Source organism: Gambusia affinis, linkage group LG19 (assembly GCF_019740435.1).
Source record: "Gambusia affinis linkage group LG19, SWU_Gaff_1.0, whole genome shotgun sequence".
Lineage (NCBI taxonomy): Eukaryota > Metazoa > Chordata > Actinopteri > Cyprinodontiformes > Poeciliidae > Gambusia > Gambusia affinis.
This window is the reverse complement of record NC_057886.1, coordinates 149101-164950: the sequence shown is the minus strand read 5'-3', so window position 1 is coordinate 164950 and position 15850 is coordinate 149101. Positions and strand designations below refer to the sequence as shown.

The following is a 15850-nucleotide window of genomic DNA, read 5'->3' as shown; positions in this document are numbered from 1 at the left end:
TCAGACAATGTGATTTTCTGAATTTTTGTTTTTCCTTTTGTCTCTCATAGTTGAGGTATATCTATGATGAAAATTTCAGGCCTTTTTCATATTTTTAAGTGGGAGAACTTGCACAATTAGTGGCTGACTAAATACTTTTTTGCCCCACTGTATATGCTCTCTTGTTCTGGCCTCTATTTCATAAGATATTTCCAGTGACACTTGCAGAGACTGAAGATGCATAAGTTGACCGAGTGTGGGCACAAAGCACATATTCGGAAGACTACCCAGCATCAAAGGAAGAAAAGGGAAGTCTGGAGCCATGTGGTGCAGAATGATGCTGCCAGATGACTTCTCTGGTGGGCACTGATAAGACATTGGTGAGCCCTGTGGCACAGGCCCAAATCTGGATGGAACCAGCTCCAAATTTGAAAGACCAAGGGCCATAAGTGGTTGGGACTGCAGCTGGCGTAGTTTTTCTCCTGATGCCAGAATGTCGGGATCTGGAAGTGGGCCTACAAACATCAGTGACAAAATCATAATAATCATAATAGGTTTTGACAAAGGAAACATAGATACAAAAATATAAACCAAAAGGTATACCTGTGTATGCTCTGTAAAGTGTAGAGTGCTGATATCTTTTCCCCATAGTTTTGGGCTTCCACTGCAACACTGCAAACACTGCAATCCTGAACCTGTCAGTGACGTCGCTGACAGGTTCAGGATGTTTCCCCTTACAAGAAATACACAGAAAGATTTCAAACTAAAGAACAAATAAAGGGATGGGTGAGCAATTTGTTAGGACATAATGGGACTGATTTGGCAGTTTAGATTTTTACCCAACTTGCAAATAAAACTAATTGGCAGCAGTTGAGCCTGTATTTTTTTTTTTTTACTGCCTACAAAAATACATTTTCCAAACAAATTATGAGAGAAATTATATTTGACACAAGTAATAATGACATTACAACAAATTTTATATGGCACTTATAAAATACAAGTGGGAAAGGAACCTAAATGACTGCGTGACACAATCAAAGGAGGAATAAATTGTGTACATATCTATAGTACTGTTATTTTAAGATCATGTATATGACAGTATATGCAATTTACTGTAATATATGTGGATCTGAAGCATCGAGCTCTGACAACTAGCTGTCCCTGGACATTATCTGACACTACAGGCTGCAGAAGTAAAGCATAATTTCAACATCAAGCGTCATCTAGTATCTCATAACTAAGTTCTAGCATTCTTATTTTCACAAACTGTACTGGCAAATACATTTCAGAATGTCAAAATATATTTGAAAAGTTTAAACTATGTCTATCTTCAATATTCCACATAATATATCAAACTAAGTTAGGCTTCATTACCATGTTTGTGTAGTTCACATCTTGTAGCTAGCAGTTAGCTTGCTAAGCTATGTCTTTTCTTACGTTGATAGCTGTGGATATATTCTTTGTGGAAGAACTTGTATCCTTTTGCACATTTGTTGGTGAATGAGACTCATCATCCAAGATGACCTGCATCTTGGACAGAATCCTTCTCTTTGACACTCCTTCCAGAGAGTCCAGCTCCACTCCAACAACATAGTTGGCCTTGCAGATCAGCCTGTTCAGTCTGTTGGTGTCCTCTATACCCTCAGCCCACTGCCTCAGCATACAGGATAGCACTGGCAACCACAGACTCAAAACATCCTGAGCAAAGTGCGGCAGATGTTGAAGGACCTCAGCTGCCTCAGAAAGTAGAGGGGACTGTGGCCTTTCCTCGATGCAATCTGTGTTCTTAACTTGGTTTGTTTTATAATCAATATGCATCCCAGATTAATTACTGTCTTCAGCTAATGAATAAAATAAAATTCATTATTTCCATCTCAACAACAAGATTTTGATGAAGAAGCAACTGCTGGTCAACATTTGTGGTATTAATATCGAGACAACTTTGTTGTAGTTTCCCAATGACTTTACCACATCTCTACCGTCAGTAACTTGTTTTATGCTGCACTAAACAAGTGTCTCTAGAGAGTTTGAATGCGTGGTACTTAAATAATTAGCTAATTTGACAGTGATGGGATTTCATCCCACAGTTTGTGGGTATCCGATTTGATTCCTGCTCCGCCAGTCATGTCTGACTGTTCTTTCTTAAGGTGTCTCCAGCTGTGGAAAGCACCCTCTCTTTAAAGATCGACCATCGGTCAGAAAATTGCAGTCAGTTCGCTCTTAAAAATTAGTACTCCCTAAATTCAATCAGCATGGTGGATGATTGATAACCACAAGTTAAACTAAACATGGCAAAAGTTGAAAAAGACTTCTGTCACTGCACCTCTTTGGCTGCACTGGGTGCATCTGACATGGGGGGACAGATCTTCTCAGCAGAAAAGTGTATTACACAAGACGTTACAAAAACAAATCTCAAAATCAGTTGAGTACCCGAAATACCAAAAAATTGATGCATTATATTTTATGAATCTCACGCAAAAATTAATAATGAAATAACAAGTATATATCGATTCTCAATTGAAAAACAATTAAACAAAAGGTTCAATTGTTCTTAAATACTTCTCTGCTTTGCTTTGGCCCACTTCTAGGAAGATTGGCATGAGTTTTAAATGTTTTACAATTGTTTCACTCTGTTTAATAGTAGAAGAAATTGGTACTATATTGATGGTGTCCTAATTCAGACCATATGCTCTTAGACAGCATGTTTGGATTGACACAGTCAATCAGTTAAGCATGTTTTAATTGTTATCAGTACTACCATTACTTTTTTATGATAAAATTCAGTAGAAGCAGTAATGGGAGGGAGTTGCAATTTGGCTTTATATATGGAGGGAAAACAATACTGTTGTGAAATTAGTATTTTTATAATACATGATGTCAGAATTTTCTCAAGGCTAAATAATTTTCATCATGTCCTGATATTTAAAACCTTAAGGGGGTTACTTTTCTCAACTTTTGGTCCTTAGAATGAAAAATGAATTTTGTTGCCTTCAGTAGTGACTATTTAATAATCCAGGGAAACTATTAACATTAATGTACAAGCTGTGTGATTTAATTTCCACAATTTTAGATTTTGCTTTTTCTGAAGTCCAGAATTGTTCCTTTTTCCAGGTGGTAGGTTTTCTATTGTGGGTCATCTGCTGGTCAGATGTGTTCTATTCTTTCTGGGAAAGGAATCACAGCAGCAGCTCCACTGCACCTGTCCACCTCGTCAGTCCTACCTTACTTGGCCTCACAATGGTGAGAGATTATTTGATCTTTATCCATCATCTCCCTGTTGAGCAGAGAAAATATTTTATGGTATTTATAATTAAATATGTTTGTTCAAATTTGATAAAAATATTTGGTAACACTTTATTTGACGGAGTGTGCAAAAGACTAAAATGACGGTCATAAACATGACATAACATCTGTTATGAACATGAAGGAGTCTTTATGGATGTCTCACTGATGTGATGAAGTGTCATTTAGTAAATAATGACTCTTTTAATTCAAAGTTGCTTTAAAAGTTGCATTATAAGGCCGTTGAAATGACCAACTTTGCCTTGTGTTTTTTTTATGACACTTTGATGCAAGGTTGGCACTTTCAATGCAACTTTTAGAGCAACTTTGCAGTAAAAATATCATTATTTACCGAATTACACTTCATGACAACTGTCATTGACATTCATAAATACTCTTTCATGTTCATGACAGAGCTTATGTCATCTTTATGACAGTGTCATGTCAGCCTTATGCACACCCTGTCAAATAATGTGCTACCCAACCTTTATTCTAAGAGGCTTGCAGATATTTTGTCAGTGATTAGATGGTTGTAGAATTTTGCATGACTGTGATGAGTTTGCTGAAATTAATTAATGTAAATGTGCTTTAATTTGTCTGTGATCCAGCTGCTGGCCACCTTCATAATTCAATATGAACGATTAAAAGGGGTGCAGTCCTGTGGAGTTCTGCTAATCTTCTGGCTGTTAGCTCTGCTGTGTGCCACGGTCTCTTTTAGGTCAAAGATTCTCCAGGCGCAGAATGAGGTCAGTTTAAAAGATTCTGTACATTTTCCACCAGAAAATGAATTGTTCAAGGATATGTTTATTGATTTTATTTATACAGTTAAGAAATTACCCAGTGTACCCAAGGGCGCTGCCAGGAATCTTGGGCCCCATGAAAAAAAATTAAACTGGCCCCCCCGCACAGCTGCTGTTACAATTTTTTGAGTCTGTCTGACCCATCAAAAGCTTCACTATTTTAAAGGTTTGCAACTGCCCTGCTTTCTTTGGTCCAATACTGATAACTGGCACAATATTTACTGCTCATGAATTTTACTTCCAACAGTCCACATACAGCATGCAAGTAAGTTGCTTAATTTTTTTCTATTAGTTTTACATTAATGAAATGTCTTTCCCCACCAGCAACAGTCTTAGACAACTTGCAAAATATACATGAAGAAATCCAGACTTCTCAAAAAATGCTATGTGGTTGCATTTTATTCAAGCTGGAGTATATAACTTTAATTTAAAAAAAATTCCCCATATTTGTTAAAGCTGTCACCATGTCGTGACAGTTTGTTATGAGACACATAATCTGTGAAAACAATCAATCTCCTCCACCTCTTCCCTGAATTACTATTGCTAGCTAACGTAATGCAACATTCCGGCTAAAACAACCAATCAGAATCAGGAGGAGGGTATTAGTGCTGTCTATCAACTTCATTCTCTCACTGCTAGATGTGCTAATGGTGGAGAAACAACTTATTATTTCAGAAAAAAATTTTTATCTGCTGTCACTGATAGACTACTAGACTAAGCATTTACAACAGGCTATGTTAGCTGCAGCATAGGAGGGGGAGGAAGGATGAGCAGCCACATGAGATTGTGATTGACAGCACTAAGACTCTCCTGCCACTGACTGGTTGTTTCTAGTTCTTTGAGAAACCAGAGGAAATAGATTTTTCACAGATTATTTCTCATACCATACTGTCACAACATGATGACAGTTTTAACAATTATGTGAAAAACATATGTATATTTTTATAAAACTTACATACTGCAGCTTTAATTTAACTTAGGAGACTACAGGTCAGGAGGGACGTGGGCTAGGGTTGCTGCTGACTGACTCAACTATTGTTAAGTGGTAAAAGGTACAAGGGACACGTTAAATATAAATATAAATATCTCTTGGTAATTTTTTTCCTTAATTCATTAGATGCTAGTGAAATGGAGGCAAACAGTAGTCTGTAGCCAAGCTAACTATGCTAAATGGTTGATAATCTCACACAGTCTACTGACCTCTCTTGGAGAAAAACTGTTATAAATTGACACTCTTGCCTTTTGCTCTCTCTCCCTCTCAATTTTTTATTTTTTACTTTATAATTTTTCTTAGTAGCATAGTAACTGCCACAGTCGTTTCTGTCTTCTACTGGGTGCTGGTGAATACCTCACCGTCAAGCGCTCTAAGCAGGAATGAACCATTCCATGCAGATCCAGGGGGGGTTCAGGGCAAATATGGCTGTGTGTTTTGTGGTCTGGGAGTGGAAACATTAATTTTTAACATTAATTCTGCTGAAAACAATCTTCGAAAATACAATATGATTAATTTTGTACTTGACAGGGCCCCAATTTTTGTATTTTTATTTCTATGAACAAAAAAATAAATAAATAAATTGTGGAGGGCCCCCTGTTGGTCAGGGGCACTTAGAATTGTCATAGCCCCCCCTATACTGATTGTACCATAGTTATACTTTCTTTCTTTTTCTGTTTTAGCCAGAGACTGTGTGCATATGGAAGTACACCACCTTCTACATCTACTATGCTTTTCTTCTGGTCGCTCTGGTTCTCTCCTGCCTGACTGACCAACCACCGCTTTTCTCCCAGGCTGTCAAGGAATTGGTGAGACAATCACATACAGACTAAGGAATGCTGTAAACACTAACCCACACTGCTATTTCACAGTTAAATTATGCAATACTTATCACTTTATATTTGGTTTACAGAGACAATAAAGCTTTCTCTGTGGTTTCATGTGGTTCTGTGGCTTCATTAATTTGACTTTTCACTCGTTTCTATGGTTTAATGAAAAAAACTTTTAGGACTTCTCAGAAGTTTAAAAGTTTTATTACCAAATAAATAATATTTTTTTAAAGATCAGTGTTTTCATTGTTGATCATTTTCTTCCCAACTTATGTAGATCTCTCTCACATGTTAGATACTAACTTCTGAACAAAATCCTAACCGACTATGAAGTGTTGTCTTAGAGCTTGAAGGTTATCAAAGTTTGGTTGTTGCGTTTTCTTCTCCTTCTTTCCGAGAACTAGCAACAGGGGGGGGGAAATCCTAGAATTTTCCTGAAAACGTTACCTTCTGACATGGTACATCGTGCTAGAAATTCTACAGATTTAAAATGTTAAAGAAAGTTTGCAATAACATTATTGTGTCATTTAAAAATATTTGGGCAATTATTGCAAATTGATAGCTAATCAAAAATATTACCAAAGTCTGGCTTCCTGAATCCAAGTCCAAACAATCATCACATACTTTCTAGTTGTAAAGTGTAAGGTTTCCTCCCACAGAATCCCTGTCCTGAGCCTGGAGCTTCTTTCCTCTCCAGGATAACTTTCTGGTGGATCACAGGGTAAGCACACAGAAAACATAGAAAAAGTACTGTGAATGTAGTGCTAACTTGTTGGTTATCTTGGTGGTCCAACCACCACGACCAGGAGTCACCAACATGGTGCCCTGTGGCACTTGGTCGCCCGAAGGTACATTGTCAGTCACCGGAGTAGCAAGTTCTAAAAATAGCAATTGTCATCAGGGAGCACTGCCAAAACAAATATGTAATTAAATAATTTTACATTAAAGTAATTGCTTATATGTAAAATTTTAAAGAAAAATTATAAAAATGTTTAAAATAAATTGCTTTATGTATAAAACGTAGTAATCTTTTCTAGGGTTAGAGTTCAGAATTATGCGCAGACGCAAGGGTTCCTGCTTACTATCAGAGGGCAATAGTGCTTACAGCTGTATGGCTGTATTCAGTGTACGTACCTTGAGATTTTTCTACATATAAAAAATAGAAAGGAATGAATTTTGGATTTTTGTTATAAATGTCCATATAGGTGAGCCTATATGAGCGATCCGCGCTGATATAGGCGAACAAGCCAAAACAGAACAAGCCAAAACAGCGCGCGCGAAGCAGTCAACACGCAGAGGCGCCAGAGGTCTGACTGGTGCACGCTCCCTATTCAATCAACTCTTAAAAACTATAAAAATGCAAACCCATCTTTCTTTCAGGAATAATTCTGCCCTGCCAGTGAAATGCTCACTGCAGAAGAGATGCTTGCAGTCTGGCTTTTTTAATAATTTACAAACAACACTTGGCGGGGGGGACACATCAAGCATGACGCCAACCAGGCCTATAATATACACTGGGGGAAACCCTGGACTAAAATAAATGGTCAGAGGACTGAAATGTGTGCAAGTGATTACTGAAGTACACTAAAACTAGATAAATTATTCACTAAATCGGAACTGAGCAAAAAATGATATTCACTACGCCTCTGGAGACTTGTACAATGTAGTATAAAGAAGAATGAAGAATTTATACCTTTAGATCATTTGTGTTCATCTTTGGAGTCATTTTCTCTCCAAGGCTGATGATGGTTGGATATAGACGCCCCCTGGAAGAGAAAGACCTTTGGTCTTTAAACCCTGATGACTGCTCCCACAGAGTGGTACCGCAGCTGGTGCATCGCTGGAACTCAGAGTGCCAAGAAGTCAAGAGGTCAGCAAGATAAACTGTGAGGTTTAACTTTGTTTAGCAGGACTAAATTAGTAATCCATTTTTTATGAATTCAGCACCTTCTACATGATGTATTCAATGTCTTTCAGTAAACCTAAGACATATTATTTTCCTTAATTAGTTAGTTCACATTCCAGCAGGACAATGACCCTTAGCATACAGTGGAATTGTTTAAATCAAAGCAGATTAATGTGTTACAGTGGTTCACCCAGGTTCAAAAAAGATTTGGGGCAAAATCAGTCTGGAGATGTTTAAAGCTAGTTCAGACATACCTCAAAATATCTGTAGCTGAAAGATGATCTTACAAATTACTTACTTTGTAGCTGAACACAACACTCTACCAATTTTTATCTTTAATAATGTTTTGAAAACCATGTGTCATTTTCCTTCCACAATTAACAATTATGCACTACTTGGAATTGTTCTGTCTTTTAAAATCCTAATAATTGACATTGATATTTTTAGTTGTGATACAAATATAACTAAAATTTAAACAGTGTGAATATTTTTGCAAGGTAGTGCATAATAAAATACCCATCCGTTCTGTTTCCAACAGAACCGAGCAACAAATGGTATACTCCCCTAAACGGGTTGTACATGGGGAGAACAGAGAGGGCCAACCTGTGGAAGAGTCTGAAATCCTGCTCCTAAAGTCTCCCAGGAAAACAAAAGAGCCTTCGTTGCTTTGGGCATTGTGCTTGACCTTCGGACCCTACTTCCTCATCTCCTGCCTCTATAAAATAATCCAGGACATTCTCATGTTTGTTGGTCCCGAGATCCTAAGGTGAGTAGATTAAATATCAAGTTTTTGACTTGATATTTACAGTTTTCTACAATGAAATTCTATTTGTAGCATTGCTTGGTTAATGATTAATGGCTTGCATGATAGTTTTTCTAATCACACTTAAAGTATTAGTGCGTGTAGTGTGCGAGTGTTTCTATATCAAGCTTATAGATGGAGTTATAAAATTTTATTTTTTGAGCTGGTTGGACAAGGCGATTCTAAAACCTTCCATTGCTATGTAAGGTATTTCAGAACAAGAACCAGAAGGAAATAAAGATGTCAGAACAGTTACATTCTTGGTTTCCACTGATATAATTGACCATATTAGAATTACAAAAAATAATACATCAGTTTTTTTAAATTTATATAATGCATATAATAAATACACTTTTTGTTGGACCACACAAGCCATACCAGTTAGTATGCTGCAGCAAAGTGCTTGTTTGGAGGCACTGGCCTTTGTGGACAATGCACAGCTGGCTCCACTAGAGGTCTTAAGGCATTGCAAAGTTCATCAGAAGTTGAGTTTGTCATTTGAAAGTGTTGAATCCATATGCCTTTTGTAAAATCACTGACTACAATTTCCAAAATGTGTCGCATATGTAGCTGATGCTAAGTAGAAAGAGTTTGTTGAGCCAATGCCTGAGTAAGACATCCAGACATGTCTTACTCAACCACTATTTTAACAATAGTGGTTGCCAACTCACAACTTTCTTGCTATATTTAGCAACATTTCAGGCAAAGAAATTCATATTGGTCAAAATCGTAATCAACACGTTTAAAGATTGGTAATCGGCTAGAAAACTGCAATAAGTAAGATGAAGAAAGTTTGCGACTGAATCTATGGTTGTTCATAGTACATGTCCTTTAGAACAAGACAGAAAAATTACTGTTCATGTAAAGAACAATGCCTTTATTCATTGTAGCCATTATTTTGTGTCTTTTTTCTTGCTTCCACCAGACTGCTTATACACTTTGTGAATGACTCCAGCGCCCTCTCCTGGCAGGGCTATTTTTACACTGCTTTACTCTTCATATGCACGTGTGTGCAGTCGCTGATTCTTCAGAGGTACTTTCATGTCTGCTTTGTCTCAGGCATGCGTCTGCGGACTGCTATCATCGGAGCTGTCTACAGGAAGGTACTGGCAACAGCAGCACTGTGCTTCAAAAACATTGTAGAATCTTCTCTGTATAATAAATTAATGGGAAAAGAAGTCCAGAAAAAGGATGAAATTGAGTTTACTTTAAGTGTAGATGAATACTTGAGGTACCTCTTGAATTTCCACTGTTTCCACATTTTGTCTTGCCACAAACCTCAATGCATGTCATTGACTGTTATGTGACAGACCAACATATGTAGTGGCTAATGAGCCAACAACAGCCCCCTGTCTTCAACGAGGGCAGACAGCTGGTTGTGAAATGCCGAAATTTCATTATGAGATCTTTGTATCCCCTCTGGAAAAGTTTAGTTTTTTTAAAACTTCACTGATGGATTTCAGTCTTGATGGCTTGTATTAGGATGCCGTGTTGCTACCATCTTTAGCATTGTGGGTGTCCTCAAACCCTTTGAATACTTTGTCAAAGTAATGGTTATGTTTACAGTGACTGATCAAATTTGACATGTTAAAGATCATGCTGTTTTTGCTTCTCGTGGAACTTTCTTTCAACATTTGTTAAACAAAGCCAGCATATTTATCTCTTCCGAAACTTTACAGAAGTTCCAAACTACAGCGTTTATGGTTTTTGTTTACTGAGAAGTTGGGCCGCATTCACATGGCGTTGAGAGTTCCCAGTTTGTGGTCATTTGTGAGCTTTTTTGTTAATGTTTCTGTTGTTTGCGTGTAGCGTACTGCTGAAATTGGTATATTATTTTTTAGCTATTATTTAATTATGACTGAGTAGTTTTTTGACATGAGGGAATTTTAACATGATTTATTTACAGTTGGAGAGTTGTTTTCTCCAATTATACTCACGCCACTTGAACTTCGCACAGGTCTTATGTAGGAGTGGGCAGTGACGTGCGGTCAGGGGAGGCTGGTGAGGCAGTGCCTCACCAGCCATCATGGAAAGAAAGAAAATATATAATCATAAAGTAATTTAAATTGTTATATTCATCCGGTGGTTTGTACTAAAAAATATTTATTTTTCATGTAGCTTCACCAATTTCGATTTTTATTTGTTCAAAATCGCTGAATTTTCTTATTTTCCCATTCAAATGCTTGGAAGCGATGCCGGTGAGGCAGCAGCGAGCTCTGCCTCACCTTGGATTGCGCAACCCCTGGCTCTGCGCTGGCTGCTAAGCGGAGAGAGCATGTTGCTGTACGGCGTGAATAAAATGGTTTAAACAAATTTAATATGTGAACTTATTTCCAATAATTTAGCTTATGTATAGAATGTACAGTGCTTTTTGTCACCAACTGTGTTTGTGTAACGTGTTTCGTGTAATGAGCGATTATAAACGGCAGAGAACAGGTTCAAGGTGAGGCAGGCAGTTCTCTTGCCTCATGGCAGGGGGCGCTCAAGATCCCAGACGTTCGTCTTGTTCACTCCTCAACTGCCGAGTAAGTGACAGCGAGCTAGGCTAAACGATTCGGGAAGCAAGTCAAGTGCAGCGATAGATTATAATAGAGATAGTGATTTTTTTCCTCTCGCTTATCCCGACTTTCGACATTTATTTTGTTTTGTTTTTTAAGGAAATGTGTGTTTTGTGAGCTACAGTTTGTATGTGTAAGGATGCAGAAGTGAAACATAACCTGTAAACTGCTGTCAATCTATGCATCTATTTGCAAATCTGATTCTGATGACGTCAGTGCCTCACCAGCTATGAACCTCACCGCACGTCACTGGGAGTGGGAGTGTTTGATTAAAAAAACACCCATGGCACCAAAGTGTTATCGGTGCCGTGACTGATAAGTCATATCAGACCGATAAGAATGACATCATAATTTATTGTTATTAGGCCAATATTTATCATACACCCCTAGTAATTTTAATTCCCAAGTACGTTACTTCTTCATCCTGCAGGTAAAGAGAAAGGTACTATCTTTTGATAATGCTATATTTTAGTTATCTTATCTATTTTTCCATGTCTGGTTACATTTATTTCAAGAGAGAAAGTTTTAAATCAGCAAATAGATATTCCCACTCCACCCGATCAAATGCATTCTCTGCATCTTGGCCAGAGTGGGAAGAGTACAAGTGCTGGTCAAAAAAATTTTAATATTATGAAAAAGTTCTTTTAAATCAGCAATTCCAGTCAGAAAGTGAAACTTGTATGTTATGTTCATTCATTACACACAGACTGATATACTCCACATGTTTATTTCTTTTTATGTTGATGATTATAACTCGCAACCAATGAAAACCCCAAATTCAGTATCTCAGACAATTGGAATATTACATAAGACCAAGACAAAAAATGATTTTTAGAAATGTTGGCCAACTGAAGATTGTGAACATGAAAAGTATGAGCATGTTCAGCACTCAGTACTTAGTTGGTGCTCCTTTTCGCTCAGATTACTGCAACAATGTGGTGTGACATGGAGATGATCAGTCTGTTGCACTGTTCAGGTGTTATCAGAGCCCAGGTTGTCCTGATGGTGACCTTCAGCTATTCTGAATTGTTGGGTCTGAATATCACATCTTCCTCTTCACAATCGCCCATAGAATTTCTATGGTGTGGAGGTCAGGCGAGTTTGCTGGCCAATTAAGAACAGAGTCCTTAAAGAACATGGTCCTTAAACCAGGTACTGGTGCTTTGGCACTGTGTGTAGGTGCCAAGTCCTATTGAAAATTAAATCTACATCTCCATAAAGTTGGTCAGCCACAGGAAGCAAGAAGTACTTCCTGATAGATGGCTGCTTTGACCTCAGACCTCAGAAAACACAGTGGACCATCACCAGCAGATGACATGGCACCTAAACCATCAATGACTGTGGAAATCCTAGACTGGACCTCAAGCAACATGGTTTCTTTGCAGTATGTTATTTGTTAAAAAAGTTTAAAATATACAATAAATTTTGTTCCACCTCACAATTGTGTCCCACTTGTGGGTTCTTCACAAAATAATAAAAAATTTAGATCTTTATGTTTGAAGCCTGAAAAGCGACAAAAGGTTAAAAAGTTCAAGGTGGCCGAATACTTTTGCAAGGCACTGTACTGCACTGCTTTGCTTTGTTTGGATTCTCAGTCCTTGGGATGAACCAATCTTTGAGAATGTTGATGGGTTTAAAATGCACCAGAATATTATTTCTACAAAATATCTAATTTAGTTTCTCAGATAATTCTGCCACATACAGAATAATTATGTTATTTTCTTCTTCAGTGGGGGCTGTTTTCTTGAAATTCTGTATGCCTTAATATAAGTTCAGTTTAGAGAATCCTATGCTTTCAAGTGCTTTTTTGTTGTGTATTCATTTCTTGTCCTTCATGTCCATACATAGAGTGCTAAGCACTATACTTTAACCTCCACTTAGTGCAGTGGTCCCCAACCACCGGGCCGCAGACCGGTACCGGTCCGTGGACCAATTGGTACCGGTCCGCGCAAGAAATAATTAAATATGTCCGTTCTGGGGCGTGCTCCGGTGGCGTAGAGGTTAGCGCGCCCCACGTTTGGAGGCCTTCAGTCCTCGACGCGGCCGTCGTGGGTTCGATTCCCGGACCCGACGACATTTGCCGCATGTCTTCCCCCCTCTCGTTCCCTCTTTCCTGTCAGCCTACTGTTGTATAAGGGACACTAGAGCCCACAAAAAGGACCCCCTGGTGGGGAAAAAAAAAGAAAAATGTCCGTTCTATTTATTGAGTCTGGGGGAGCTTTTATTTTAAAAATCCTAAACCGGATGCTGTCTATTATGTCTTGCGTGCCAACATGCAGCAGATGGGGTACGAAAATTTACAAAGGGTTGATCAGTCCGTTGTACTAAAAAGGTTGGGGACCACTGACTTAGTGGACTTGCTTTTTCAGGCCTTGGTCATAAGCAACGGAGCACGGCGCACATCAACTGTGGGAGAAATTGTCAATCTGATGTCTGTGGATGCTCAGCGCTTCATGGATCTGGTCACATACATCAATATGGTTTGGTCTGCCCCTCTGCAAGTGGTGCTAGCCCTCTATTTTCTCTGGCAGGTAAAATTACAGAGAATGTAAAGCTGCTGTTTAAATTATTGATTGCTGATGCTTTTCTGTCTGTTTTCTTGAGGGCAAATTCTCATTTTATCTGTTTATTTGTCCAGAACTTGGGTCCATCTGTCCTAGCAGGAGTAGCTGTGATGGTTCTGATGGTTCCAATTAATGCCGTGATTGCCATGAAAACTAAAACCTACCAGGTACACCATCTCACAACTCCCCACCCCTAATGACTCTTCACAATAAATACATGACATCAATAAATATATGGAATGGTTAAGCTCATCTTAGCTGTAATCATGTCTTGAATAGGTGGCTCAGATGAAAAGCAAGGACAGTCGCATTAAGCTGATGAATGAGATGCTGAATGGCATAAAGGTTCTAAAGCTCTACGCATGGGAGCTGGCCTTCAAAGAAAAGGTGTCAGAAATCCGGGAGAGCGAGCTGCATGTGCTGAAGAAGACGGCTTACCTGGGCGCTATGTCCACCTTCACCTGGGTCTGTGCTCCTTTTCTGGTGAGTCCTGCTCTGAGAGAATAATGTTCATCTTTCCACTTCTTCTCTGCCAATAAAAACATTAAAAATAATCTGAGTGTTTTCTGCTGCTCTGCAGGTTGCCCTGTCCACTTTTGCTGTGTATGTGCTGATTGACGATCAGAACGTCCTCGATGCTCAGAAGGCCTTTGTGTCGCTGGCACTTTTCAATATTCTGCGGTTTCCTCTCAACATGCTGCCGATGGTCATAAGTAGCATTGTGCAGGTTGGTGCACTTCTGTTCCTCTTGGCTTGCTCTCATTGCTGCACTGAAAAAATTAATACTCACTTGGCTTCAGCACTATATCAGTCTGACTAGAATGAATCATGTTACCTCAACATGATTAAATTTCATAAATGTGAAGTTGTTGAATTTCTTGTTTAGCCAACATGATTGTATCACATTTTTGTTTGAAACATTAAATTATTTAGTTAAAAGTACATGATATTCTTTTGTTAATCTGATAAACCCTAAGTTCATTTTTTACAGTGCAGTTGGTGACAGAAAACACTGTACATTATATAAATAAGCTAAATTATGTCAAATCAGCTCATATATTAAATGTTTTTTAAACCATTTTATTGGTGACGTACAGACAGGAGGAGCATGCCCTCATAGAATGTCAGCCAGTGCAGTTAGCAAGAGGATGCACAAACCAAGGTGAGGCTCAGCCAGCTGCTGTCTCACCGGCTTAGTTTCCGAGTATTTGAATTGGAAAATGCGAAAATTCAGCGATTTTGAAGAAAAAAGAATCAGAATTGGTTAAGCTAGATGAAAAATGGGTACTTTATTACAAACCACAGGGTGAAAATAGCAATATAAATGTTCACCTGTTGTTCCTTCCTGATGAAAAGTTGTGTCCTGGGTTTGTACTCAGGCCATAGAGACACCTGTTTTTCATCAGACATATTCCCTGGTCTGAGTACAGAGTTGTATGCAGCATAGCTTGGTGCTGTAGTCGTGTGGAAGGGTCTGGAGGGGGGACAGGTCTGCTTCTCTCTTTGACCTGCTGAAAGTGAGGTTGCTCTTCCTCCAAACGGAACAGTAGGCATGCTGCAGTCACAGCAGTACAAAGGATCCACCTGGCTCTTGGAGGCCCGATTGCTGCTCAGAATACAGCAATGTCATCTGTTAGCAAAGAGGCGTTTTGTTACAGGATTCCCTGTGGATGTTGTCAAAATCATTAAGGTGGAACACTTCTGTTTTACTCCTGCCAGATGGCTGTAGTTGGCCCTTTTGCGGAACACTGTTCTTACTCTTTCACAAAGATTTCCCCACTGTGCTGCATATTCGTTTCCCAGTTGGCCGTTCTAGGGGTAGGGAAGTGGGTCTTGATCATTTCTATCAGTATAATTTCCCCCTACTTTGGCCCAGTCTTTAACTATTGATGACATTGCTGCTTCTATACTCTAAATGATTGCTGGAGACAGCATAAGGTACATTTACTGTGAGGGGAGAGTACCTCACAAAATCACATGAAGCAAAGACGGCTTTTTCCTCTGCAACTACTGCTCTGAGATAACTGCTCTTCTTTGGGAGTTCAGGTGACTTTATCATAAGTTGATGAATCCTTTCCAGGGATCAAATAAGTATCAAATCTTTCTTTCTAAATAAAAATGACAATCCTGAAACTAAA

The 15850-nt window shown here is 38.6% G+C and overlaps 1 protein-coding gene across 1 annotated transcript in view; it reads left to right on the top strand.

Moving 5' to 3' along the window:
• Window positions 1-15850, top strand: part of abcc1 (ATP-binding cassette, sub-family C (CFTR/MRP), member 1) — a 74192-nt gene that overhangs the window by 10416 nt on the left and 47926 nt on the right. The window contains exons 3-13 of the mRNA XM_044099786.1: window positions 3091-3219; window positions 3870-4007; window positions 5736-5861; window positions 6542-6603; window positions 7621-7752; window positions 8327-8554; window positions 9516-9693; window positions 13518-13679; window positions 13787-13879; window positions 13992-14195; window positions 14293-14439. Of these exons, the coding sequence (XP_043955721.1) occupies window positions 3091-3219; window positions 3870-4007; window positions 5736-5861; window positions 6542-6603; window positions 7621-7752; window positions 8327-8554; window positions 9516-9693; window positions 13518-13679; window positions 13787-13879; window positions 13992-14195; window positions 14293-14439 (1599 nt within the window). The remainder of the gene's footprint in view (window positions 1-3090; window positions 3220-3869; window positions 4008-5735; window positions 5862-6541; window positions 6604-7620; window positions 7753-8326; window positions 8555-9515; window positions 9694-13517; window positions 13680-13786; window positions 13880-13991; window positions 14196-14292; window positions 14440-15850) is intronic.